Here is a 22,642-nt window from a genome sequence, read left to right as displayed (position 1 = left end):
ACTACAAATCGTTTATAACTTCTTTTAGGCACGGCTCTTTACTAGAAACTGCTTTTTACAGTTTCATTGAGATATCCCTTTACTACAACTCCTTCTATCCTTCCACTGGAGAATCTCCATTACACTTTACCATGGCTTCAAGGTATCACGTCATTGATATCATGGGAAGCATACCGATGCTGGGAAAATGGAGTATCTTGCGAGATCGATTGAAGGCGGCAATGGGCTGGCAGTGGTTGAAATCAGTCTTTGGAGGCAGACGTGAAAAGGGAGGGCAACAGGCGTGAACCAGAAGGGGGGAAACAATAATTGGAGGTGGTGAATGCGTCATTTGCTGATTGATATGCTACGGTGAAGATTGTCTGAATACCCAAGGTTTTTTATGTGCTGTGCTGTTATTTTATGCCCTTTTAATCTCCTTTTGAAACTTTTCTGTCCACTCTGTGAATTCATCCCGCGAGCCATCCCAGCTGACACTCAACAACTCGCTGACAGCAAACGAATCAAGGAAGCACTGGTCCATGGCGTCGTCAATCTCCTTGGGCCGCAGCCCGTAAAAAGCACAGGCTAGGTCTCCGAAGCTGTCGGGGAGTTTCTGCAGCAGCGGCGCAAGTTCGTTTAGTCGCTGCGTCGTCGTCGCGCTGCTGGTTTCACTTGGTGTGATGGTAGGGAGCTTCTTCATGCGGCGCTTGGTGATGGCTGTGTAGAGGAGGATGACGAGGCGGAGGCGGCGTAGGGATGATTCGAGGCGGGGGCGGATGCCGTCTGGGTCGGAGGCGGGGATGCTTTGGTGGGAGCTCATGAGGTCGTCGAGCATGTTTTGGGTGGAGATGTGGGCTGATGCGACTGCGTCTGCAAGATCGTCCTCGTCGTCGTCGCCAGCATCATCTTCGTCTTCGTCGTCTTCGTCGGCTTCCTCATCGCCCCATTCCTTGACCTCTTCCATGATGTCGTTGAGAGTATCCTTCCATTCGTTCATCTTCTGCACAAAGAATCCGCTGACGCCGCCGTTGGCAAGAGTAATGAGGCTGTCGCACGCAGACCAGAGAAGACCAGTCGATGCGATGCTGCCTTTTCCCCCAGCGCCGAACCCTTCCTTCTCTTTTGCCAAGACTTTACCGTCCTTGGGCACTTTCGCCAGCAGTTCGGCCAGTCCTGATAGCACGCGCTGGCATCTTGACGTCAATTCGCGCCGAAAGGCCCAAGTGTAGACATTCGGATCACATGCTTGGACGGACGCCGCAAGACCGGGTATAGGGCCCTTGACCAGCTCGCGCACGACGGACGAGACTGCGCTGGGGGTGAAGGGCTCGTTGATTATGAGCAGAGAGACTTTGGTGGCGTGGGCCCTGATGAGGGTTGCTGAGTCGCGGGCAAGGGCGAGGGCGTCGAGAGGCGTTGTTGAGGCGGAAGAGGTTGCTGGAGCTGAGGGAGCGTCTGGGTTGTTTCGGATCTCGCCGAGGACGTCTTGGAGCTGCTTCAGGAGGGTTCCGGCGGTTTGGATGAGGGTTTCGAGGCTCTTGAGAGCTGTGGCGTCAGGCACAGGGGCCATGGTGGTGGAAGAGAAAAGGAGTGTGGTGGTGTTGTGTAATTAGAATCTGTAATGGTATGTAGTTGAAGCTGAGCACTTCTTTTTTTTTCCTTTCCCTTTGGAGGGGTACTTTCTCGCTGGTACCCCGCGATGTGGGGAGTGACCACCTTATCCTGGCGTACCGGAGCTTTGCCGGATTCTAGCTAGAAGACAGGCCAGGGTGGGGAGAGCTGCCACTTTGTCTACTTGGAGTTGGCGACAGCTTGAGCTTGGGCTTCTGCTTCTCCTCCAAGCCATTGCGTGTCGCCCTTCCAATTCGCCCTGCCTTTTGCCCGCGATGCAGCACCCACAGTCGTTGGCGCTCTTGGGTGCCGTGTGCTCCTTCACGGTGGCTGCTGCTGGCAGCGTGCCACGTGGAGTTGGCCCCGAGTGTAAGTTTGAGCCCGTCCATGCTATATTGCATCTACTTGCTGTCACTGGTCCAATTGGAGTCAATTGCTGATTGATTTACGCCAATTTCCATCTAGTCGCCTCCTACTACCAGAATAACGATGTATTTGCTTGCATCGCCAATCCCTCCATCAAAATCAGCCTGGATCGTGTCAACGACGGCTCGTGCGACTGTCCGGATGGCTCAGACGAACCCGGCACCGCTGCCTGTGCCTTCATCGACCATCTTTCCCCTGAACAGCCCCTGATTGGCAGCCCAACGGGGACTACAAATGCCACTCTGTCCTTGCCTGGATTTTGGTGTGCCAACAAGGGCCACCTTCCGGCCTACATTCCGTTTTCCTACGTCAATGATGGCATCTGTGATTACGACGTCTGCTGCGACGGATCAGACGAGTACAGGCATGCCAATGGCGTCAAGTGCGCCGACCGCTGTGCGGAGATTGGCAAAGAATACCGAAAGCTCGCCGAGGCGAGGAGAAAAAGCGCTGAAAAGGCCAGCGTGATAAAGCAGCAAATGCTCAAAGAGGCAAAGGAGCTCCGTCAGGAGGTCGAGCGTCGCATTACGATACTGGAGCAGGATAAACGAAACATTGAGGCTAGAAAGGCAGATCTCGAACAAAAGTACGCCGAAGCCTTGAAGGAGGACAGCAACAGGGTTGTTAAGAAAGAAGGCGCTGGCGGCAAGCTTGGTGTCCTGGTTGGCCTTGCCAAGGACAGGGTCGAAGAGCTGCGAGAGGCTCTCAGACTGGTTACGGAAGATCGCGAAGCCTTGCGTGCCAAGAAGATTGAGCTCGAGGCCATTCTCAAGCAGTTCAAGGAGGATTACAACCCCAACTTCAACGACGAGGGAGTCAAGGCTGCCGTTAGGTCATGGGACGATTACGCGGCCCGTGAAGCTGAGTCCGACCAGGCCGAGTTCCATGAGTCTGACATCAACGAAATCCTTCAGGAGGATGACGAGACCAATGGAGTAAACTGGAAAGCATTTGATGAGTATGGCGAGGACACCGACGTCCGTAAGTACAATCAGCTTACCCCTTGTTGTTGCTGCTATTTTTATCAAACTTTTTTTTTTTTTTTTCCCGTGTTTGCTGACTTTGAGACTCCTTCGTTCAAGTTTACAACTTTGATGCTTACCTCCCTCCATTTATCCGCAATGTGCTTCAAGAGAAACTCAAGTCTCTTCGCAAATGGCTTGTCGCAAATGGCCTGATTGCCGCTGCTCCCAGCGATGGATCAGAGTCAAAAGAAGTCAGGACTGCCCGAGAGTACGCCGAAGCAGCTGACGTGGATCTCAGAAACAAGATTAGAGATCTTGAGGCCGACCAGTCAGATCTCCAGAAGGACTATGGCCCATCCGACATTTTCCGTGCCATCAAGGGCAAGTGCGCTGAGATTGATTCTGGCGAATACACTTATGAAATCTGCTGGCTGGACAAGACGATGCAGAAATCCAAAAAGGGCCACGGATCCACCAACATGGGCAACTTTGATAGGATCGATATCGAAATGGCAGACGACGACGAGAGGGTGGATGGTAAGAGCCTTGGCAGTGGTCCTAGGATGGTGATGCGGTACAACAACGGCCAGACTTGCTGGAACGGCCCCCAACGACGAACCGACGTCTGGCTCGGGTGCGCGGAGAAGGAAGAAGTCTGGAGAGTGACCGAGGCCGAGAAGTGTGTCTACAAGATGGAGGTAGGAACACCAGCCGCCTGTGAGTATGAGGGGGACGCGATAAACTCGCACAAGAAGGATGAACTGTAAATGGGCAGTAGAGCGATGACAGCCAAAGTGTTGTAAGATGGAGACGGGATAATGCCGTTTCATACAATCATGAACGGCAGGTGGCGACTATTACGGAGAATACGACATTAGAGGGCACGGATAAAGTCAAATGATAATTGGATTGGTTATGATGCTGACGACGGCGACGGCGACGATGATGACTGTTGCCTTGATGTTTGAGTGAACTGGGGTCGAAGCTTTTTCTATATCCAGCATTTGCTAAAAACAGACGTGTGAAAATGAGAAACGTGGTTGCGGATCACGGCAGCCATGTTCCCACAACTAACTTTTTGCGGCTGAAAGCTCAACGACTAAAGCCATGCCAAACAGACAAAGCACGCACGCACCACGTTTCCACGGCCCACGGCCCCCTTTTGAGCACGGAAATAGGTACATCTAAAAACTGGATCCTCTTCAGATCGCATCTCCGATCCTGCTACCCAACAAATAGCCGTAAGACAAACTGGCTCAGTCTCTGCCGAGTGGCGCGAGATATTACTCCATTCGCCAAAATCTTCCCGATCACATACCAGGACAAGGGCCAGGATCCGGACAAGGACGGGACGGGACTGACAATGGAGTGGAGATGTGCGGAAATGTCTCTGGACGGCACTTCTTTCAAGCACAAGCCCAAGCACCGGTGACCGCCAGGCACACGCAGACTGGCCCGTGGCTGCTCGCGGCGCGAAGCTGAGGCTGGAGAGTCCAACGAACCACCACGAAGCTTGGGCGGGGCCAATGTCTCGGCCTCGAGCGAGCCTTAGTGCCAGCGCTATTTGGACGCTTAGTGCGAGGAAGCCTGTCTGAAAGTCCCCAAGTTTCCCAGGGCTGGGACTTCACCGCATTGAGCCAGACGCACCAGTTCCGCGGTGTCGCGCAGAATCCTACCTGATTGGGCCACATGTCGGGTTTGGGAGCCTGTCGCGCGGGCGACTAAAACTCGTCGGCTCCGTACGTCGTGCGACGTCGGTGATTAATGGGTGAAAAGATAGGCCATGGCCATGCCGAGGGACGAATGAGGGCGGATGGCGGAAGGGGTTTCGCTGACACCATCCAGACCTTTTTGTCTTTTCCTGCTTATACGAACATCCAAGAACTGGCAAAGAATCAGTGGATCACGAAAAGATATTAGTGGCCCAGATTCGGGATACCCACCCTTAATATCGAGGGCACAGATTGAAGTTGCTAACAATGAAGAGAGGGGAGGCCAAGCAATCGTGAGCTGCTTACAGTTTTTGGTTGGTGCACTAAATCACACGAACCACCTATATATATACCTATATACGGGATATACGCCAGTCTGTATACATGGTTGATAAGGCCGTAGTCTGTTGGTTTCCAAACAAACTTTCACTCGATATCAAAAGCCATATATATCCCCCTTCCTTCCACTGTTCAATTTTCAATTCCTGTATTACATCTCTACGGAAATTCAGCCTTCTCATACAATACACAATGAGTGAGTCTGATACAACGCATCTGAAGCCGTCGTCAGCGGAGCAGAATGCCGGCTCGGCCCCTTACACGCCGTTCCTGCTACGACTCTACGATTTCTGGGTTCTCGGAGTATCAAACCACTTTGCCTGGCAATGCTCAACAACAAAAGTCCAGCTCCCTCTCTTCAAAGCCACAATAGGAACAAGACACCTCGACGTGGGCGTCGGCACAGGCTACTATCCCGCCAAAACCGTCGAGACCGAAACGCCCTGCAAAGAGATTACCCTCGTCGACCTCAACCCCAACACGCTGAACCAAGCCGCCGCCCGCATCAACGAAGCCCAAAAGAGCATCAAGGTCAACACCGTCGTCGCCAACATCTACGAACCGCTGCCTCTCCCCGCCGGCGAAAAGTTCGACTCCATCAGCACCTTTTACCTGCTCCACTGCCTCGCGGGCCCCCCTGAGAGCAAGACAAAAGTGTTTGACGTGCTCAAGACCTACGTTGCCGACGACGGCGTCTTCGTGGGCACGACGATTCTCGGCGAAGAAAGGCCGATGAATTTCTTCGCCTCGCGGCTCATGAAGATTTACAACGAAAAGGGCATCTTTGACAACTGGCAGGACAGCAAGGCCGTGTTTGAGGAGGGCCTGCGGCGGAACTTTGACGAGGTTGATATTCAGATTATCGGGAGGAGCATGGTCTGGACGGCGAGGAGGCCCAAGAAGGAAGCATAATGCGCTTGAGGGGGGGGCAAAAGGCACGCACATCACATGATGGCTTCAGGGGGGGGTGATTGGATGATGGGAGAGTGTGTAGGAGTGAGATGCATGCTTAAGTGCAAAGTGGCGTTGGCAGCTTTGTTTTTTTTTTTCTCCTTTTTGATTTGTGGACAAATACACGTAGTTTCTTTTTGCCTTTTGATACATGGAAGATTAGTCGTTGCCTTTTTTTTTTTTTTTTATCTCCTTTTATTTTCATGTTCTTGTTCAATGTGTTGTTACATCCAGGTACATACAAGCATACAACGAATACCATCTAGCATATCTCTTTTTTGTTGTTTCCGACACAAAACATAAGTCCCCCCCCTTTTTTAATTCCCATGTATATATTAAATTCATGCCCAGTATTCTACACCGTATACATGCCCTACTCCTTTAGCCGCATCAAAGCTGAAATGTGCAGGGGCGGGGTCCCATGCAGGATGACTCTCAGCTGCCAGACATCTTTTAGTTTTCTCATGCCATCAATCAACGGGGGAGGGGGCGGGGGCGTACAGAACAAGACGATGGCATTTTATTGCTCCAGTTTTTGCTGCTAGTTCTGTGCCACTTGTTGTTGTACAAAAGAACAAAAGGCATGCAAGCCAACGCTTGTGATGGGTTTGATAACTTTCTTCTCTTTTTGCAAGGGTCCGTGAGCGGACTAACGGAAAATATGCACTGCAAACAGGATGTCTTCTGACGTATTGATGTTCGGGATAATCCTTCCGGGTGACATTCTGTTATTGTTTGCTCATCACTCGATTTGTACTTTTTTGAGACGTGCGTGATACACAACCTCTAGCAAACAAAGGTTTTTACCATATGCCTTATTCATTTGTAATTTTTTGCCTAGAAGCATCTAAACTATACTTGTTGGTACTCCCTTATCATTTTCGTATTGAGCACAGCAAACTTCTCGAAAGTGATGTTGGATGAAATGGCTTTCCAACGTTGGTGATGGGCTTATCTACTCCCAATCATCTGACGCACTAAAGGCGCTCACTGCGGCGACATATTGGATGTCGATCATTTATGTTGCACGTTTATGGAATCTGTTTTGAACTTGTGTCCCTTGAAAGAGCAAGACAAATGCTTACAGTGAAGCGTAAAATACGCCGACTTCTGTTCATTATGCGTTTGGCTTTGAATGAAAGATCATAAGACGTCAAACTTAAGACGGGAATGGTTTGTCACGTTTCTAAAACCAAGCTTATTCTACTTGTGGTAGCCTTCCTTCCCACTTTTGACTTCTCATCTACCGAAAACTCAAGAAAACAGTGTAATCTCTTTTCTCTTCTCGGTATAGTTCGCTACATAGCAACCAAGCATCATCTCCTTCTATCCGTAGATCGTCCCAACTGTCGTTGACACGGCCTCAACTCTCGTCTCAGCTTACGCAACCTTACCACCCTTTTTTCATCAGCTTATTATTTCCTTCTCCCCAACATATTCTTCACCCTTGGGTGGCGCCACGAAACTTTGATGTGATATTACGCTCCCACCACTACCCAGATGAATAAGCTCTAATCATTCAAAGAGCCCAATATCCCAACGAAGCGTAAGGCGGTAACTCTTCGTATGCATGACCAAAGCGCTATTCGTCATGAGCTTTACCATAAGTAGTGTCCTTTTTGTAGCTTTGTTTCTTTCACTCTTTTAATTGAACAAGGTTTTATGCGACTGCGTCGGTGAAGGTTGGGACGATACGCCGAATCTTTATTTGAAGGACATTCAACCCATGGTCAAGAAATCTACTCAGGTTAAAGTTTACTTACTAAAGGCCAATGGCAGGTAAGCTTCGTATATTAATTGAGTTGCTGATATGGCGTAGATGGGAAGATCTCAATGAGCGTGTGAGATTGCGATGATACATTGCATGTTGCTACTGGCCACACTTGGCTAAGACAGCAACAAGAGCCAAGGTAGACAAGAGTATGAATGGCCAAGGAACACTACAATCCCATATATCATTGAATCGAAAAAAAGAATAATAATTGCTCGCTCGTCAAAATAATTACAATTATACCTCTCAGGCCGGCACACAAACAAAACTGCCCATAGCCAAAATCCCCCTCCTCTCCAAAACTCCCCAAGGCCACGCCCAGAGAAGAGAGAGCGACTCATATACCATACGTACACATTTGCCGTAACGTCCACCCCCGCTGCCCAAAAGATATCCGAATTCAAATCCTTCCCTGAATAGTTCTGATGCTCAAGTGCTGCCAATAATTCTGTAGAGTACGCTCTCTCGCTTTGTCTTGCCGGGATTCTCTTTCCGCTAACCATACGCCCATCTTCAACACGTTTACCAGAAACTACACCATCCTATGTAGTGCTGACACAGATTCTCCAACTTTGTAGCTTCAATAATGAGCTTGTTCACTTGGTTAATAACATCCAGCTCCTCATTAGGCTTGAAATCTCGCCCCGTAAGCTTCTGAGAAACCCGGTCGAGAACTTCGATTGCTCTAGCGTTCTGACTCTCTCTCTCTTCAGCGCCATTGGCTTGAATACCATCTGGCACCGCTGAGCTATTCGTGCGGGCCCTATGCCTTCCGGGAGGCGCCGATGACTCAACATTTGCCATTAGCTCAGATGGAGCTACATCAGCGTCCAAAATGGATTGTCGTCGTGCCCGCATGGCATGAGGACCTGCCAGCTGTGCTTCGCGCTCAGAACGGAAATTCGGTCCGGCGGGGGAAGCGGCATTTGTAAGTCTCCAGGTAAGTAGCGGATCATGAATAAACTATCACATGAAAAAATTAGCTTAAAAGCTCTTTGGTCGAGTTTCCATTTCTGTGTTGAATAACTTACCGCTTCTAACACAGCCATTACACTCTCTTTATTATCTCGCAATACCCTCATTACATGTTCGCATGTAATTCTGAAGCTTCCTTCGATGTTGCTAACCTCCATGGCGTATGTCAACATGCGCGTAAGTCGGAAAGGCACTCTCTCAGGGTATTTTTCACGCTTGGTGGCGACCTCAAAGCAATCACCAAAATCGATATGAATGATCTTGCCCGTGACGCGGTCCAGCATGAGATTGGACGGGTGGCGATCTCCCAGACCCAAGATATATCCTACCATGGACATGACACCCAGGGATCGAGTGTAGTTCGTCCGCCGTTCTAGCCAAGCTTCGGACGATTTAGACTTCAGCCACAGGACACGATAGAGATCTTGACCCGTTGTGTTGTCCAAGGCATATCCAAACACTTCAACCTTTTGCATGAGCGTAAGATTGTCATAATCCGGAGCCATCTGGAGCATTATGCGGTGCTCAATGTTGAGGAGGATTTTGCGACTTTCACGATATTCCCTGATGAGAACATGTAATGTGTCACTATTCGGGACCCAGCCAAGGAGACCAGAGTTCTGAGAAAGTGGAATAGCAGGGTAGCGCTGGATATTAAGGTGTCGTTTGTAACATTCGGAGTCGTTGGCCAATAGGGTGTTGCACAAGCCGAATAGCTGCATCACACGCTCGTCCTGGCGAATATCTTCATGGCCCTTGAGCAGGAAAGCGTATGAAATACCATCGCTGCCATTAACGTTGAGTTTTCTCGGCCTCTGCTTGGAGTTGATGACTGTGAATGTGGAGTCAAAGGACATGATCCTCACAATGGGCTGTCCACTTTTGTATGTTCCAGGAACGGCCAGATCAAGATTCTTGGCGTTTAAGAGCTTGGGCGAACAGTATGTGAGTTCTAAACTTGTGACCTGCGGCAGCTGCCTAGTAATGCGTCGGAACACCTGGTAGTAAAGATCCCACGCTTGATTTAGGTCATTTACGTCCCTGCTCGTCTCATACTGGTGGCACCAGTCTTGAGCTTCTTTGAGGTCTCGTCCGAAAGCTTGGGCAAAGGATATTTCCCTAAGCGTCTCGGGTCCTCGCTCTAATTGTTCGTGAAGAGGTTCCAGCGCTGAGAACATGCCATCGATGTTGTGATCACCAAAGTACAGCCTCGATGCCTCTTCCAAACCTTCGTGCCAAAGCTCGTGCCAAAGTACAGCTACTCTAATCAGCTCATGGCTGACTGTATCTGCTTGTGCAACGAGATTGGCACTGTGCTGGCGCATGCTATCCATAATTTGCGCCGCGGACCTGGAGCGCCGGCTATTCTGCCAAGACTTCATAGCAACGGTGAGAGGATAGACCAGCGCCTGCGGGTGCGCTCGACCAACATCGGCAAGGAGGTTATGCACAGACTGCTGGACACGTTTGTTGGGCTGATTGATTCTAGCAATAAGCTGAGGGATAACCTCCAACCAAGTATCGATGCTGACATTGGCAAAGCCCTCGGTTACAGCCGTGTTAACATCCGAATTGCCTCCGTGTGTGAACCACAGGGTCAATAGACGCAGCGTGTCTTGAAGCGAGCTGCCGGCAGATAGCGCAATGGATTTGAAGAAACCTTGTATGGCTGGAACAACATGTTCAATGATCATTGTCTGATCTGCTCTTGACATCTGTCCCTCGTTTCTGGCGGCCAAGGTCTGTACAATTTCAAAATTGGCGAGCGCCCAGGCATGCCAGGCTTTGTACCAACGAGGGTTGTACTTGGTAGCCTGCGAATATGAGGCCAAAATGTCCTGAATCTTTGTATTCTGCCAGTCGTCTTTGTTCAGCGCAATCTGCCATTCGCCTTGTCGCAAGTAGCATTTCGCCAGCAGCACCGTCTGGTCAACCAATGCCCGCTGCGTTTGCGGGCTCATTACAGATGGGTCAATCTGGTTCTGGAAGCCATATTCAAGAGACAGAGTCACGTCACTTCCAGTTTGCGCGGTAAGATGGGCCTTTGCAAGATCGAGGCGGTGGGCCGAATCATTGGTAAAGCGCTGTAAGCAGTACAGAGTCCGCTCGGCAATGCCTGACGCCTTCATGGATGGTTGCTGGCCAAGTTCCCACTGGTACTTGAGCATGCCGTAAATGACCTGAGCAGCTGGAGGGGTGCGTGGAGCTTGCCCTGGTTGCGACTTGTCGGCGACCTTGTTATCATTCCAATATGGGATCAAGCTGTCAAGCGGCGCATCTGAGCCAATTAGTTGCTTCAGTGACTTCTCAGCCAGTCCCATACGTCCCGATTTGCGACAGAGATTGGCAAACTTGATCCACATGCGAATGTTTTCTGAAGGAGCAATCACCAAGGCACGCAGTCGCAGCATGCGCTGCCAAACCTCGACGTTTCGCTGGCATCCTTCCAGCCTAGTCTCCCAGGTCTTGCGCATGGTGGCTTGTTTCTTCTCATCACACTGCTTGTATACAATCAGCTCTTCCAGCTCGGCAAGCATCTGGACTCTGACGACGACCTGGTATGCCCGATTATAAGACTCGCTGACAAGGGCACTAAGTTCCGTATCCAGACCCTCTCGAGCTTGCTCAATACAGGCAATGGCCTCTCTGAACTGGTTGCGGTGAAGAGCCAAGATGGCGCCAAAGAATGAACGGTCTGGTGAGTATCTCTTGAGAGACGAAAGGTAGTTATCCATTGAATCCCATTTACCAAGACCCCACGCAGCAGCCGTAGCAAGAGGTGCAATCATTCTTTGGACTTCAGGGGCAGAGTTGGCCCAGGTACTGCCAGTTAAGCTGGCGAGCGCATCCCATTCGCCCAGGGCATGGAGACAGCGCATCTTGCCCATGACGATATCGATGGGGATTGGTTGATCAGCGGGCACCTCCTTCTCACGCTTGTTGTAAGAGGCCAACGCTTCTTCCCATCGCTCCAATTTCTCAAACCATGTTTCGCGGAGCTGAATGCCTTCCTTGTACAGTTGAGCTTTCCGCAAAATACCGATGGCTGCATCCGACTGTTGTAGCTGGTTGTTGATTACAATCAGAGCTTCTACAGCACCACTGCTTTGATCTTGCAGAAATTCCAGTTCTTTGTAATGCAGCGCCTTTGCATAGGCGTGACACCGAGCCGCTTCCCTACCAAGTACTCGGATATCGATGGGCAGCGCCTTGTCATCGTGTTCCATAAACTCGGCCAAATTGAGCAAAAGACCGAGCAAATCAGGGGGCACATTCTCCGACTTGATGGCGCTCTCAATGTTCTGGATCAGTTCGTCTTGAAACTGTTCATACAACTCGCTCCAACAAGAAACGAAGGCAGAATTGAAGAGCTCTCGTGCCAGTGGCAAGTAGACGCTTGCAAGACTGGCGCACGCTCGCAAGGCATGGTTTGGCGATTCGGTGAGCAGCGTAGTGCTAAACCTTCGTAGCCATTCCTGCCAGTCCTCTTTGGTCGATTTTCCCTTTGTATCCCAAGCAGCTTTCAGGTGTATAGCGTTCATCTCCAACTTCTTATTGTTTAGATCCGCAAATGGAGTTTCATCTCCAATATCCAAAAGCTGTGCGTCTGATGTCAAATCTTGCGGCAAAACCTCTCCTTTCTGTAGCTTGCTAACCAGAAGATCGTAGTTTTGATGTTGGATCTGGTGCTGATTGATGACTTTATTCACGGTCCCCATAAAGTGTATATAGTCTCGTCCAAGCTGTTGGACCAAGGCACAGAGGGTATCAAGCGCAGCTAGTCTCAGCTGTGGCTCTCCCGTATCAAGCACTCTGGTTAAGGGGTGAATAATCTTGGCCGCAAAGTCGTTCAAATTGACTTGACGAGAAATCTTGCCAATGGTATCAATGGCTTGCTTCCTGAGAAAAGTTGGGTGCCCCTGTTTCTCAAAAGTCCTCACGATGACAGGGATGATGAGATGCATGTACTCTTCGGCACTGGCTCCAAAAACCAGAAATGCGTGAAGTACTTTCTCAGAAGGTGTTCGCTTTGGAGACGCATCTTTGTCAAGCACGCCCAGCATCAGAGGCAGAAGAGATGCCAGATAGATTTTAAATTCGCCCTCGAGAGATCGCGATATGGCCTCGACCAAATACAGAATCGTAGTTTGCAATGACGACGATTTATTCCAGTATTCTTGAAGAATTTCCACGATTTCAGGGAGATAATTTCTGATGTGCTGCCGCACAATGCTCACCAGCGTCGCCAGCTGGTTAAAATACGACTCTAGACGGGTAGGGGGGGATGATCGAATTACAAGCAGGAACGCAGGGACGATTCTATCCAGGAATGACACGCATTCTAATCCCAAAGTCCTGAAGATGTTCATGATGGCTTCAATAACAGCGGCATGATGCTGGGCCAGGGAGTGGTCCTTGAGAATCTGCAAAAGGGCGTTGATGACGACTGTGGGGAAATACTCCTTGTTGGACGGTGTTAACCCAGTCATCATTAATGATATGTCTGTTAACTGGTTTGACTCGGAACGTCGCTGCATTTCAGGCGTTTTCTCCTCAACCTGCTACATTTCGCCATTAGTAAATTGCATGTGCATTTGATTCTTGATGCTTGGTGTTTGAAGAGAAGGTAGACAATGGGGGAGGCAAGGGGGGGGGGGCAAGGGGGGAGGCAAGTAGCTCACCTGATGTTTATAGGGGTCCAACGCGCCCAAGATTCCCATCAATTTGATCGTCTCCTGGCGCAAAGGCCCTCTCTGGTCTTCTGTCCTAATAATGGCTTGCAGGATTTCTAATAGCTGGGGATATTCCAAGTAAGGCGTTATGACATATCCAGAATTGCTGGCCAGCTGGCCAAGAGAGTGAAGAGCCGCCTCTCGTTTGATATTTGAGCTCTGGTCTTGCAGGGCATCAATGATTAGGGGCATGAGGCGATCCTTGTACGGTAGCATATCTTCTCCGCCGACAGTAGCCAGCTCTCCGATGGCTTTCAAAATAGTGGCAGCGACCGTGGGGCTGGGATCGCTAGCCTTGGGAAGAAGGACTGAGATCATTGGATCGACGTATGGCTTAATGAGAGATTGTGCGTTTTGGACCAAGAGGCTCAGCAACTTGGCACTCTCCTCTTTGTTTCGAGCGACATCCGAGAATTCGAGCTCAGTGAGCATCTGGATGAGCGTCTTTCGCAAGGAAGGAATAACATATGCGGGGTTATATCTAGCAAGTCGGCCGATGATGGAAATAGCCACTTCTCTGATGGAGAAGACTTCGTCATTTAAGGCGAAGAAGAGGATACGGATGTTTTCGGCCTTGGCCAAGTGACGATCAAAACGTTCGTCAAGAGCAGCCAGCACAGTCCGTCGAATATTTGGCTCTGGATCTGAGATGCCGACAGTAAGTAGTTTTTCAATAACATCACCAACTACTTGGAGGGCATGGTAACTGGTCTGGTTGACAATTGGGTCCCGAACGTAGAGCTGGCAACACGTAAGAGCCGCAGCTTCTCTTATTTCTGGGTCTTCGTCTTCCACATATTTGATGGCCACGTCTCGAACAAATTCATTGAGAACATGTCCAGAGAAGTCAAAACTTCCCAGCGTGTTGAGGGCAAGCTTGATCTCCGTCTTGCGATTTTCATACGCCTGTGGATCTTTGGCGTCCTTGGTGATGGTCGGCACTGAAGTCAAGGTATTTGGCTGCGGCGCGCCGAGAGGCTTGAATGGTTCACCGCAAAGAACAACGCTCAACATATCGAGCAGCCTTTCTTGGATGATGGGTTTGACAGGTGGGATATAAAAGGCCATGTCAACAAGAGCCTGTGTCAGCTTAGGCGTCAAGTCGCAGGCAAAGATGGGGTCAAGCAGAGCCTCCATGTATTTACTCAGCGTCTGACCGACGGCCACTGCAAGACGGCTGATGCAGTCAAATACGGGGTCAACAGAGCCCCTCTTGCGAGACTGTACACTGAGGCCTTCTCTCACATAGATGAGAACGCCATCGAGGTACGGGGCAATGGCACTCTTGACGGAGTTTGCAATGTTTCCGATGGCGAGGAAAGCATCGTTACGCTCTTTGTCCTTTTTCAACATGCCGGAGAGATAGACCATGAATTTGTGAAGCCACGTATGGGCGAAATCAGCTGGAGAGTAGCTTGCCAAATCCGGTATTAGCAGGACGACTGTCTTGCGAGTGGTTGGATCACGATGATCCTTGTGCTTGAAGACGATATCGCAGGCTTCCTGGTAATGGTCTTGCATGTACATTCCTCCTTGTTCAAGGAGCTCCTTCAATACAAGCAGGGATGCATGGATGGATTCGACCGTGTTCACTTTCAGGCCCTGTCTTGCCTCGTTGTAAATCTTGCTCATCCATATCTGCTTCATCTCCTGGTCTCGCTCACGAATGATGCGGAAACATGCGCTAACAGTCTCGGCCGAGGTTTCGCGGATGAGCTGCCTTGGATCGCGAAGGCCAACCCAGATCCAGTCAAAAATGGTTGGGATATACTGGTACATGAGGGTGGGGGCGTTTCGCGCAAGCTCCCTAAGAACGAGAACAGCGCTGTAGCGACGTTCCTCGACCCGATCATTCTGCAGCCATTCCAGAGCTGTGTTTACTTCTGAATCCACCAACTCGGAAATCATGGCTCCTCCTGGGCGGCAAAGCTTTCCGAGGGCAATCGCAGCATGCCGCATAGGCATGGTGTCCTTGCCACGAAGGATGGTTTTCAGGTTCTGAGTGAACCTGGTATATTTTGCCGCCACATCCACTCCCTCAAAATCGACCAGAGAGTCCAGGGCATAAATGCCGCCGAGCCTCTCTGCAGAGTCGCTGCCATGTGTGATGAGTTGGGTGATTTTGTTGTTGACGTTGTTGTAGAATGAGAGGAACAGCTCGGGGCTGAGATCTGCGAGGTTGTTAATTGAGCGGTCCCTCAGAGGCGGGAAGAGAAAGACGGCGTCGTCTCACCTCTATGGCATACGACCACCAGCTCTCGAAGCTGGATTGCTGATCGTTTGCGCACATCGTCGTTGGCCCTGAAGATTAGACAACCCAAGTCAGCCGGCTGCGTCACTCCAACGATTTCTCCCCGCCATGGCAGCTCACCTTGACCGCAATCCCTTTGTGATGTACTCGAGTCGCTCGAGAGCGAGCTGCTGTGCCTGCGCCATCGTCCCCAAGTCGAGCTAGAGCTTCAATGGAATCGTCCCATGTAACCGCACCGAGGCTGAAGATGGCAGAGGCTCGACTCGACTGCGAGGTCGAAACCGCACCAGGTAATCAGGATGACGCGCGATGGACGACGAGTTGTAGAGTAATGAAAATTCGGAAATTGTCGTCGCAGAGTGCTAAGTATGAGAAATGTAACACAAACAAAGGAATGCCTCGCTGGCAACCTACGGTCACGCTGTCATGGCGTCCCCGACAGAGTGCTTTGAAAGAGGTATGAGGTTGGGGTAGGACAGAAGAGTATGTTAAGCCTCATGTATCGCTGCGCGTTTGTCTGCACTGTGCCCGCGCTGCTTTTGTATGTATGGGGCAGAGCTGGGAGTACAGTGCAAAGGCTTGATGCCGGCACTGACAGCGGCACATGCGCGGAAAGCTGCTATCGATACGCATTGGCGGCCGGGTGAGCTCCCTGGCGCTCTAATAAGGTTCTAGTCTACAACAGAGTCAGGCACTAACAGCAGCGCCACTATTCTCGACACTTTCGGCGGCTTCTCCGTTGAGAACTCTCTCACATGCAACGCCACATGAAGTTCTGAGTGACGCACAATTGCCAAACTTTGTGAATCCTTTGGACTACGCCCATCTCTACACCGTTATCACACATCATCACGGACCACCAGCAGCCATGGGCAATGACGGCGGATCCATCCCCAAGCGCCGCGAGCTTGTGCAGAACGCAGCGCGCGCACCGACGATTTCGGAACTCAAGGCGACGGCCCTCGAATCTCTCGCCCATGCGTGGGCGCACTGCGCCCTCAGCGACGCGCCCATCGACCTGGAATCGGTCGTTTCGGACTGGCGAGGCAGACTCTACAACTACGAAGCCATTCTGCAGGGCTTGATGCCTTCGGACGACCCCAACGAGGTGACACCAGCAGCCGTGGGCATCCGCTCGCTTCGCGATGTGGCGAAGCTCAAGTTCTCCAAGAAGGGCGACAAGTGGGCTTGCCCGATATCCATGAAGGAGATGGGACCGACAACAAAATCCGTCTATCTGGTGCCGTGCGGCCATGTGTTTGCAGAGGTTGCCATTACGGAGATCAAAGAAGAGGCCTGCCCGGAGTGTGGCGAAGCCTTTACCCAAGAGAACGTTATTGCCATTCTCCCAACTGCTGAGAAAGACTTGGACAGGTTACAGAAGCGGATCGAAGATTTACAGGCAAACGGCCTTACACACACGCTGAAGAAGGGCAAGTCTGAAAAGAAGAAGAAGCGCAAGGCCGGAGAAGCAGAAGAGGAGGCAAACGGTGAAAACAAGGACGACAAGTCCAAGAAGAGCGATGCTAGCCGGGCAAAGAAGGAAACAGACTCGAGAATCAAGGGCATCAACAACTCAATGGCGGCAACGTTGACGGCCCGCGTCCTGGCCGAACAAGACGAGAGGAACAAACGCCGGAAGCTGGCCCAGGTGGCTTCATGATGCACGCTCTCCTCCAAGTAAATGCTCGACCATGATTTGCCGCCCGCTAGACGATGGCTTGGTCTCGTGTGTAACCCGTAGAGATTGACGCACTGCTCGTTGTCGTACTATTACCCTGTAGCTATTAATCAAGATACCCCTTTTCCAACTACATTCTCGACACCACCTATCAGACTAAGGTGCTTACAGTCCTAGGACACGCCGAGATGGTGGGGATGTTGTCACCACTCTCGAGAGGGGCATGGCAGTTGCAGACTAGAATGAGGCTCAAGTTGCTGTTCTAGAAGGACATGGCACCTGTAAGTGTGCCTAATAATACACGCTATCGCTGCTCCATACTGCTAATAATAACGGCCCCCGTAACCGTGGACTCAAGGCCGCGCCCATCACTGCATCTGCATCTGCTTGTCCACATGGCGACTCGGCGCCAATCCTTGCCAGCCAGCATCCTTCCAGGTGCAATGCTGGGCAGCGTGACACGAAGGCCATGATGGCCAATTCGTATACACCACCATTCCGTGCTGCTGATTCATGATTTGTTGATATCGGCACTTCTGCTCCATGCCAAGTAAAAGCTGGTCCCGACTGACTCTGGCGTCTGTCCTGTCCTGTCCTGTCCTCATCTCCCAGTCGCCCTGCCTGCCTGCGTATTTGCACTCGTACTTGGGTTTGCAGTGGCATCTGCATTGTTCATGCTCTGCGACATGTAATACTCCAGCTCAGATGCGCTCGCCTCATGCCCATTGGGGCGGTTTTGAGTTGCGGCATTGAACGATCTCGCTACTAGGCGATCGGACAGGCTGGTTCTGTCATACAGGAACCTGGAGAGCATGGCCGGGTCCTGGGCTGTGCTGCTGTAGCGTAGAATGTTAGCGGACATGGCCGAGTACAGCGACGGTTAGTGGCTGGCTTGGAGGGAGCCGATCTGGCAGTGGGAGAGAATGGGGCATAGTCTCACTTGGACGGAGATCGGTTGGAGGCTGAGTTGCCGTTGCGAGGTTGCTGAGAGGTCATGATGGCTGGAAAAGGAAATGGGATTGAATAGTTGTTGGTTGTGATGGTATCAAGGCTTTCGAGCTGAGTTTTGGATAATTGGCAAGCAAATGCACAAGTTTGAAAGATACAATTGAATCTTGGTGAATATATTGTCAAGTAGGCCCTATTCTCTTCTTATACGCCGGCAACTACATAGATGTATTATCAATCTCCCATCTACACATGTACACACATCTACCAATGTCCTACACTCTGAGGCCTAGGCTTTGTAAAGCTGGCAATCTCAACAAGACGTTATCACCATCGTCATCAGGCCACGACTGCCTATGCGCAAAACTCAGCCAAGAGCTAAACCACCCTCCACGTTGTGTGTAGGTCTACTTCACAACTCGGGCCCCGTAGAGAAGCAATTATAGAATCATGCCACTTCTGGTACCCAAGGCTCACTCAGAGCATCGGTGATGTACCAGTTTGTCTCCATGAACCAACGAGAGGCGAGAATCGGGTTGTAAACGGCCAGATTGACGAGAACCGGACATGGGACACTAAATCTACGGCCGCCGCCATCAACAATCTGCCGTCACGCAGGCTGTCTCTCCCACGTTGAAACGTTATTTCTAAACCGGCGTCGCTGCTTCAGGTCGTCTTTTCCTGGATCAACTGACACAAATGAAATTGGGATAAACAACAACCTGCTCTTGTTTGGCCTTCTCTGCCCCCCATAGGCGCTGTGCTAATGCGCGCCGTCCCGCCGGATCAGAGATTAAGGCACGTCCTGCCAGGGGGGCCTCCCCATCGCTCAATGGGACGATGACGGACATTCAGCTGGCGCTTACTGAAGCCCCAAATCGGAGCCGGGCATGTCCAACGTTTGAATGGTTCGCCCATCCGGCCTCAGGCAAGCAAGATGGCGTCCAGGCCCTTTGTGCCTTTCCGCGTTTGGCGGCGTTGACAGGCAGCGAGGCCCGATCAGGATGGTGGCAGACGCGACCACTTAGTATGCAGGCCTGTCCTCATCGCGATGCGATTCAATGCGATGCGAACCATAGGGCTGCCTCGACAGATCGTCTCTGCCTGCGTCAGCAGCGCTCCCCATGTAACAGCCGCCACCATGAGCGAATCAGAGGCGCAGCTCCGGCTGCTGTCCCCACGAAGGATGCCTCTTTCTGGCCCGTCTAGGCAAAGACGAGACCCCAGCGCGAGACACTAGACAGTCGGGCCAGTAGGCAAAAACGCACGACTGGAGTCGAGAAGGCGTCCAGGCTGGCAATTTCAGCAGTCGGCAAGGCACTCCCAGCGGCCTTATCTGGGGGATGCCATGTGCTGCGAGTGCTGCTAAATACAAAGGATCCTGCAGTCGACGACTGGCGAGGCGTTCTGGAGAGGCAACCTCCCTTTTCCGGCAATTAATTCTCTTTAATCGTTTCCCTTCGTCCCTTCGTTTCCCGTCTCTTTTTTTGATATACTATAATTTTAATGTAGGTTGGCGTTGCGCTTTTCCCTCAATCTCTCTGCTTTATTCAACAACACCGTCTTCAACTTCACAATGGCGCTGACAGGCACTCGCAGTCTGCTGGTGTATTCGTGAGCTGGTATAATCCACGAGCACGCTTCAGCACTCCATGACCGTGAGGCGAGCAAGTTTCTCCGCGGCTCAGTCCATGGCCGAGAATCCACTCGAGCAGGGAGATCGCACACCAGGCCTCGCCGTCAACCACATCCCGCTGCACCTGCGCCAGGACTCGCGGTCCAAAGAGTCTCTCGCCCCGACGACGCCGCGGTCCAGCATCGAGAGCCAAGGCGTCGCCCCCTTTGCCCAGCGCAAGCAGTTCCCGGAGAACCTGCACTTTGCCCCCCCATTCGTTCCGCCTGCGCTCCAGGACCGCCTCGACCCGGAGCAGCATCTCGTCGGCCAACGTGCCCGACTCGGCCACGACGTATTCGCACTCGACGCTGGCCAGCCCCATCAGCACCAGCTACGCCAGCGACCTCAGCGACTTCTGCGGCCACTCCATCGACACCTCGCGCCCAGCCAGCCGCGTCTATCATCGGCGGCACCGCTCTTCCACGGGATCTCTCTGCTCTCACGCCAACGACGATGACGACGCCTTTTCTTTTGCAGGATACCCGGACCTCAGCGCCCGGCTACTGGAGATTCACGTAGCCTCCCCAGTCACTCCGGTTCCTCTCAGCGATAGTGACTATCTGGATCAATCTACAAGGCAAGCACAGCGGCTCTCTTGAGGCAGCTCCCGCGCTCGTAAATATTGACTTCTCCCCGCTAGCTCGTCCAAGGTCTCCCCTATCAAGGAGGAGGAGGAGAGCCTGACGCCAAGTGACTCCTATCAATGGCCGCAGCTCGAGGCCGCCACCGCTGAGCCGTCTCTCTCGCCCAAGTGGGACACTACCTCGTCTGCTTCGGACGACGTGTCTTCCCAGGACACAGAGGCCATTCTAAACTATACGCTCCAACTAGTCTTTGGGGTGGACCTTCAGGAAGAGTCATCCAAGGTGACGCCGGCGGTACGACGCCTTGTGTGCAAGTTTGTTGGTGATGTTGGAAGCTCCTTTTGGACCTCGTTAGCGGACGCTGATATGACACAAGTCATGTCATCGTCGAGCAACTCGTCGACTCCTTCGCAAGGCGGTAGCTCGCAAGGTGGCAGCGGAGGCGGAGACTCTTCGTCGGCAGGCAAGAGAAAGAAGCAAGCGCGAGGCGATGAAGATGACGGCGAGTTCACCGACGGCGAAGGCTTGGGGTACAATCCGCTCAAGAAGCTGCGCCCAAATCCCAAGGACGACGAGAACCTACGCCTGAGCTGCCCGTACAGAAAGAGAAATCCGTCGCGTTTTAATGTCAGGGACCATCACTCCTGTGCCATGACTTATTTTCCCAAGTTTGCAGAGCTAAGGTAAATGCGCCGAAATACACATCTCATCCTGTCCAACCATATACATTTGAGACTGCCGCTAATACCCATCCATAGACAGCACATTGTTAAACAGCACAAGCGAGACGACCCCTCTGCATTTGTTTGCGATAGATGTAACCGTGATTTTCATACTCGGAAAGAGCTTCGAGACCATCAGCGTCTGCCCAAAGAAGAAATGTGCGACATCTTGGATCATGACCCAGAGTCAGGGGTCGACGGAACTACGTCGATCAAGCTCCTGTCTCGAAAGAGGGCCAGTGGAGCCTCTCTCGAGGCTCAATGGAAAGAAATCTGGAATATCCTGTTCCCGGATGATGAGGACCACCAGATTCACCCATACAGTATGCATTCCATCTCCAAGGCGAGGAAGAGAGAAAAAGTTTACACACTCGCTAACTTTATTCAAACCAGATTTTACTCCCGTCATTGAGCATTTCGAGCTTTCCAATTACTACATGTCATCTTTCGAAGTCCTTCACTCTTCTCTTCGCGACAAGATCTCAAACCCCGCAACGCTTGAGACTCTGACCTCCAAGTTCCAACAGTGCTTTATGGAGGCCGTAGAGCGATGCATAGGCGCCGCGCAGAGCATGCCCTACACCAATCGCAGCAACAAGAGAAACGAACCACCTCGCGTACAGAGCTTCCAAAGTCTCATCCCCCGAAAGGGACGGGAAATACTGCCCCGCCCCGACTCTGGCGTTGTCATGATGGACGAGTGCTCCGAAGAGAGCGGCAGCATCAAGAACTCTGTTTACGGCCCCCGAGACAGCGTTCGAACCATTGTCAAGGACGGGGGGCAAAGGCGCGGCAGCAACTTGGTTCCCGAGCCTTCAACGACGGATCCTACACCGGCGGCGATGGGCATGCTAGATCAGAGCTTTTCGGGGCACATGTCATTCATGGCACCTTTGGCCGTGGCAGACCCGATGGATTCCATGGCCGTTCAGTCCTGGAATAATGGCGTCTCGGATCCTAACGATGGGGATATAGCCAATAGTTTCCCCATGACTGATCAATTCTATGCTCCGGGAGAGCTCACGCCACATGGAGACCTGGGAAACTGGGGAGGCGACTATTATCAGTCCTCATTCCATGGTCTTGATGACCGATTTAACCCCTTTAATGGCGGGATGAGCTAAATGAAGTTGTAGACATGTGCTGGTTCTAGATGCAAGATTCCATGCATAAAGTATTGTCAATTCTGTATTACTAGATGTACTAATAGTCCTGTTTTGCTTTTGGTTTGCTTGAATATTGCCATCGAGCTAATTGCTGTTGCATACAGCCAGTTTTTGTAAATAACCTCTAGTTTATCGCCCCAATCAGGGAGA

The 22,642-nt window shown here is 51.5% G+C and overlaps 8 protein-coding genes across 8 annotated transcripts; 5 read left to right on the top strand and 3 right to left on the bottom strand.

Annotated features, from left to right (window-relative positions):
• Positions 1-110: 110 nt before the first annotated feature.
• Positions 111-1,607, bottom strand: TrAtP1_008241 (uncharacterized protein). The gene has a single exon (XM_014086421.2). The coding sequence runs from the start codon at positions 1,550-1,552 to the stop codon at positions 401-403; it is 1,152 nt and encodes a 383-aa protein (XP_013941896.1). The 5' UTR covers positions 1,553-1,607; the 3' UTR covers positions 111-400.
• A 175-nt stretch (positions 1,608-1,782) lies between these two features.
• TrAtP1_008240 (uncharacterized protein) lies at positions 1,783-4,185 on the top strand. Its single transcript, XM_014086621.2, has 3 exons — positions 1,783-1,962; positions 2,059-3,000; positions 3,102-4,185. The coding sequence occupies exons 1-3, from the start codon at positions 1,869-1,871 to the stop codon at positions 3,749-3,751; spliced, it is 1,686 nt and encodes a 561-aa protein (XP_013942096.1). The 5' UTR covers positions 1,783-1,868; the 3' UTR covers positions 3,752-4,185.
• An 895-nt stretch (positions 4,186-5,080) lies between these two features.
• TrAtP1_008239 (uncharacterized protein) lies at positions 5,081-5,947 on the top strand (the record flags this gene model as incomplete). Its single annotated transcript, XM_014086620.2, has 1 exon — positions 5,081-5,947. The coding sequence occupies one exon, from the start codon at positions 5,081-5,083 to the stop codon at positions 5,945-5,947; it is 867 nt and encodes a 288-aa protein (XP_013942095.2).
• A 1,997-nt stretch (positions 5,948-7,944) lies between these two features.
• On the bottom strand, positions 7,945-16,332 carry TrAtP1_008238 (uncharacterized protein). The gene is made up of 5 exons (XM_066113835.1): positions 15,837-16,332; positions 15,699-15,766; positions 13,415-15,636; positions 8,789-13,294; positions 7,945-8,720 (listed from the first exon to the last, which is right to left on the bottom strand). Exons 1-5 carry the CDS (start codon positions 15,899-15,901, stop codon positions 8,280-8,282), a joined length of 7,302 nt encoding a protein of 2,433 aa, XP_065969924.1. The 5' UTR covers positions 15,902-16,332; the 3' UTR covers positions 7,945-8,279.
• Positions 16,333-16,584: 252 nt separating this feature from the next.
• Positions 16,585-17,379, top strand: TrAtP1_008237 (uncharacterized protein; the record flags this gene model as incomplete). The annotated part of the gene is made up of 1 exon (XM_014086618.2): positions 16,585-17,379. One exon carries the CDS (start codon positions 16,585-16,587, stop codon positions 17,377-17,379), a length of 795 nt encoding a protein of 264 aa, XP_013942093.1.
• Positions 17,380-17,998: 619 nt separating this feature from the next.
• On the bottom strand, positions 17,999-18,393 carry TrAtP1_008236 (uncharacterized protein; the record flags this gene model as incomplete). The annotated part of the gene is made up of 2 exons (XM_014086617.1): positions 17,999-18,233; positions 18,338-18,393. 2 exons carry the CDS (start codon positions 18,391-18,393, stop codon positions 17,999-18,001), a joined length of 291 nt encoding a protein of 96 aa, XP_013942092.1.
• Positions 18,394-19,997: 1,604 nt separating this feature from the next.
• Positions 19,998-20,477, top strand: TrAtP1_008235 (uncharacterized protein; the record flags this gene model as incomplete). The annotated part of the gene is made up of 1 exon (XM_066113834.1): positions 19,998-20,477. The coding sequence occupies one exon, from the start codon at positions 19,998-20,000 to the stop codon at positions 20,475-20,477; it is 480 nt and encodes a 159-aa protein (XP_065969923.1).
• A 493-nt stretch (positions 20,478-20,970) lies between these two features.
• Positions 20,971-22,450, top strand: TrAtP1_008234 (uncharacterized protein; the record flags this gene model as incomplete). Its single annotated transcript, XM_014086616.2, has 3 exons — positions 20,971-21,287; positions 21,363-21,649; positions 21,720-22,450. 3 exons carry the CDS (start codon positions 20,971-20,973, stop codon positions 22,448-22,450), a joined length of 1,335 nt encoding a protein of 444 aa, XP_013942091.2.
• Between the last annotated feature and the right edge of the window lie 192 nt (positions 22,451-22,642).

This window comes from Trichoderma atroviride, chromosome 4, assembly GCF_020647795.1.
Source record: "Trichoderma atroviride chromosome 4, complete sequence".
NCBI lineage: Eukaryota > Fungi > Ascomycota > Sordariomycetes > Hypocreales > Hypocreaceae > Trichoderma > Trichoderma atroviride.
The sequence above is the reverse complement of the archived record's forward strand: the minus strand, read 5'-3'. Positions and strand labels throughout refer to the sequence as shown.

Excerpts from the sequence above, each read along its gene's own strand:
- TrAtP1_008241 (XM_014086421.2), bottom strand. The coding sequence starts at position 1,552 with ATGGCCCCTGTGCCTGACGCCACAGCTCTCAAGAGCCTCGAAACCCTC.
- TrAtP1_008240 (XM_014086621.2), top strand. The coding sequence starts at position 1,869 with ATGCAGCACCCACAGTCGTTGGCGCTCTTGGGTGCCGTGTGCTCCTTC. Across the intron at positions 1,963-2,058 it reads ACGTGGAGTTGGCCCCGAGT|TCGCCTCCTACTACCAGAAT; the intron begins GTAAGTTTGAGC and ends ATTTCCATCTAG. Across the intron at positions 3,001-3,101 it reads TGGCGAGGACACCGACGTCC|TTTACAACTTTGATGCTTAC; the intron begins GTAAGTACAATC and ends CCTTCGTTCAAG.
- TrAtP1_008238 (XM_066113835.1), bottom strand. The coding sequence starts at position 15,901 with ATGGCGCAGGCACAGCAGCTCGCTCTCGAGCGACTCGAGTACATCACA. Across the intron at positions 15,637-15,698 it reads GGTGGTCGTATGCCATAGAG|ATCTCAGCCCCGAGCTGTTC; the intron begins GTGAGACGACGC and ends ACAACCTCGCAG. Across the intron at positions 13,295-13,414 it reads TGGACCCCTATAAACATCAG|CAGGTTGAGGAGAAAACGCC; the intron begins GTGAGCTACTTG and ends GGCGAAATGTAG.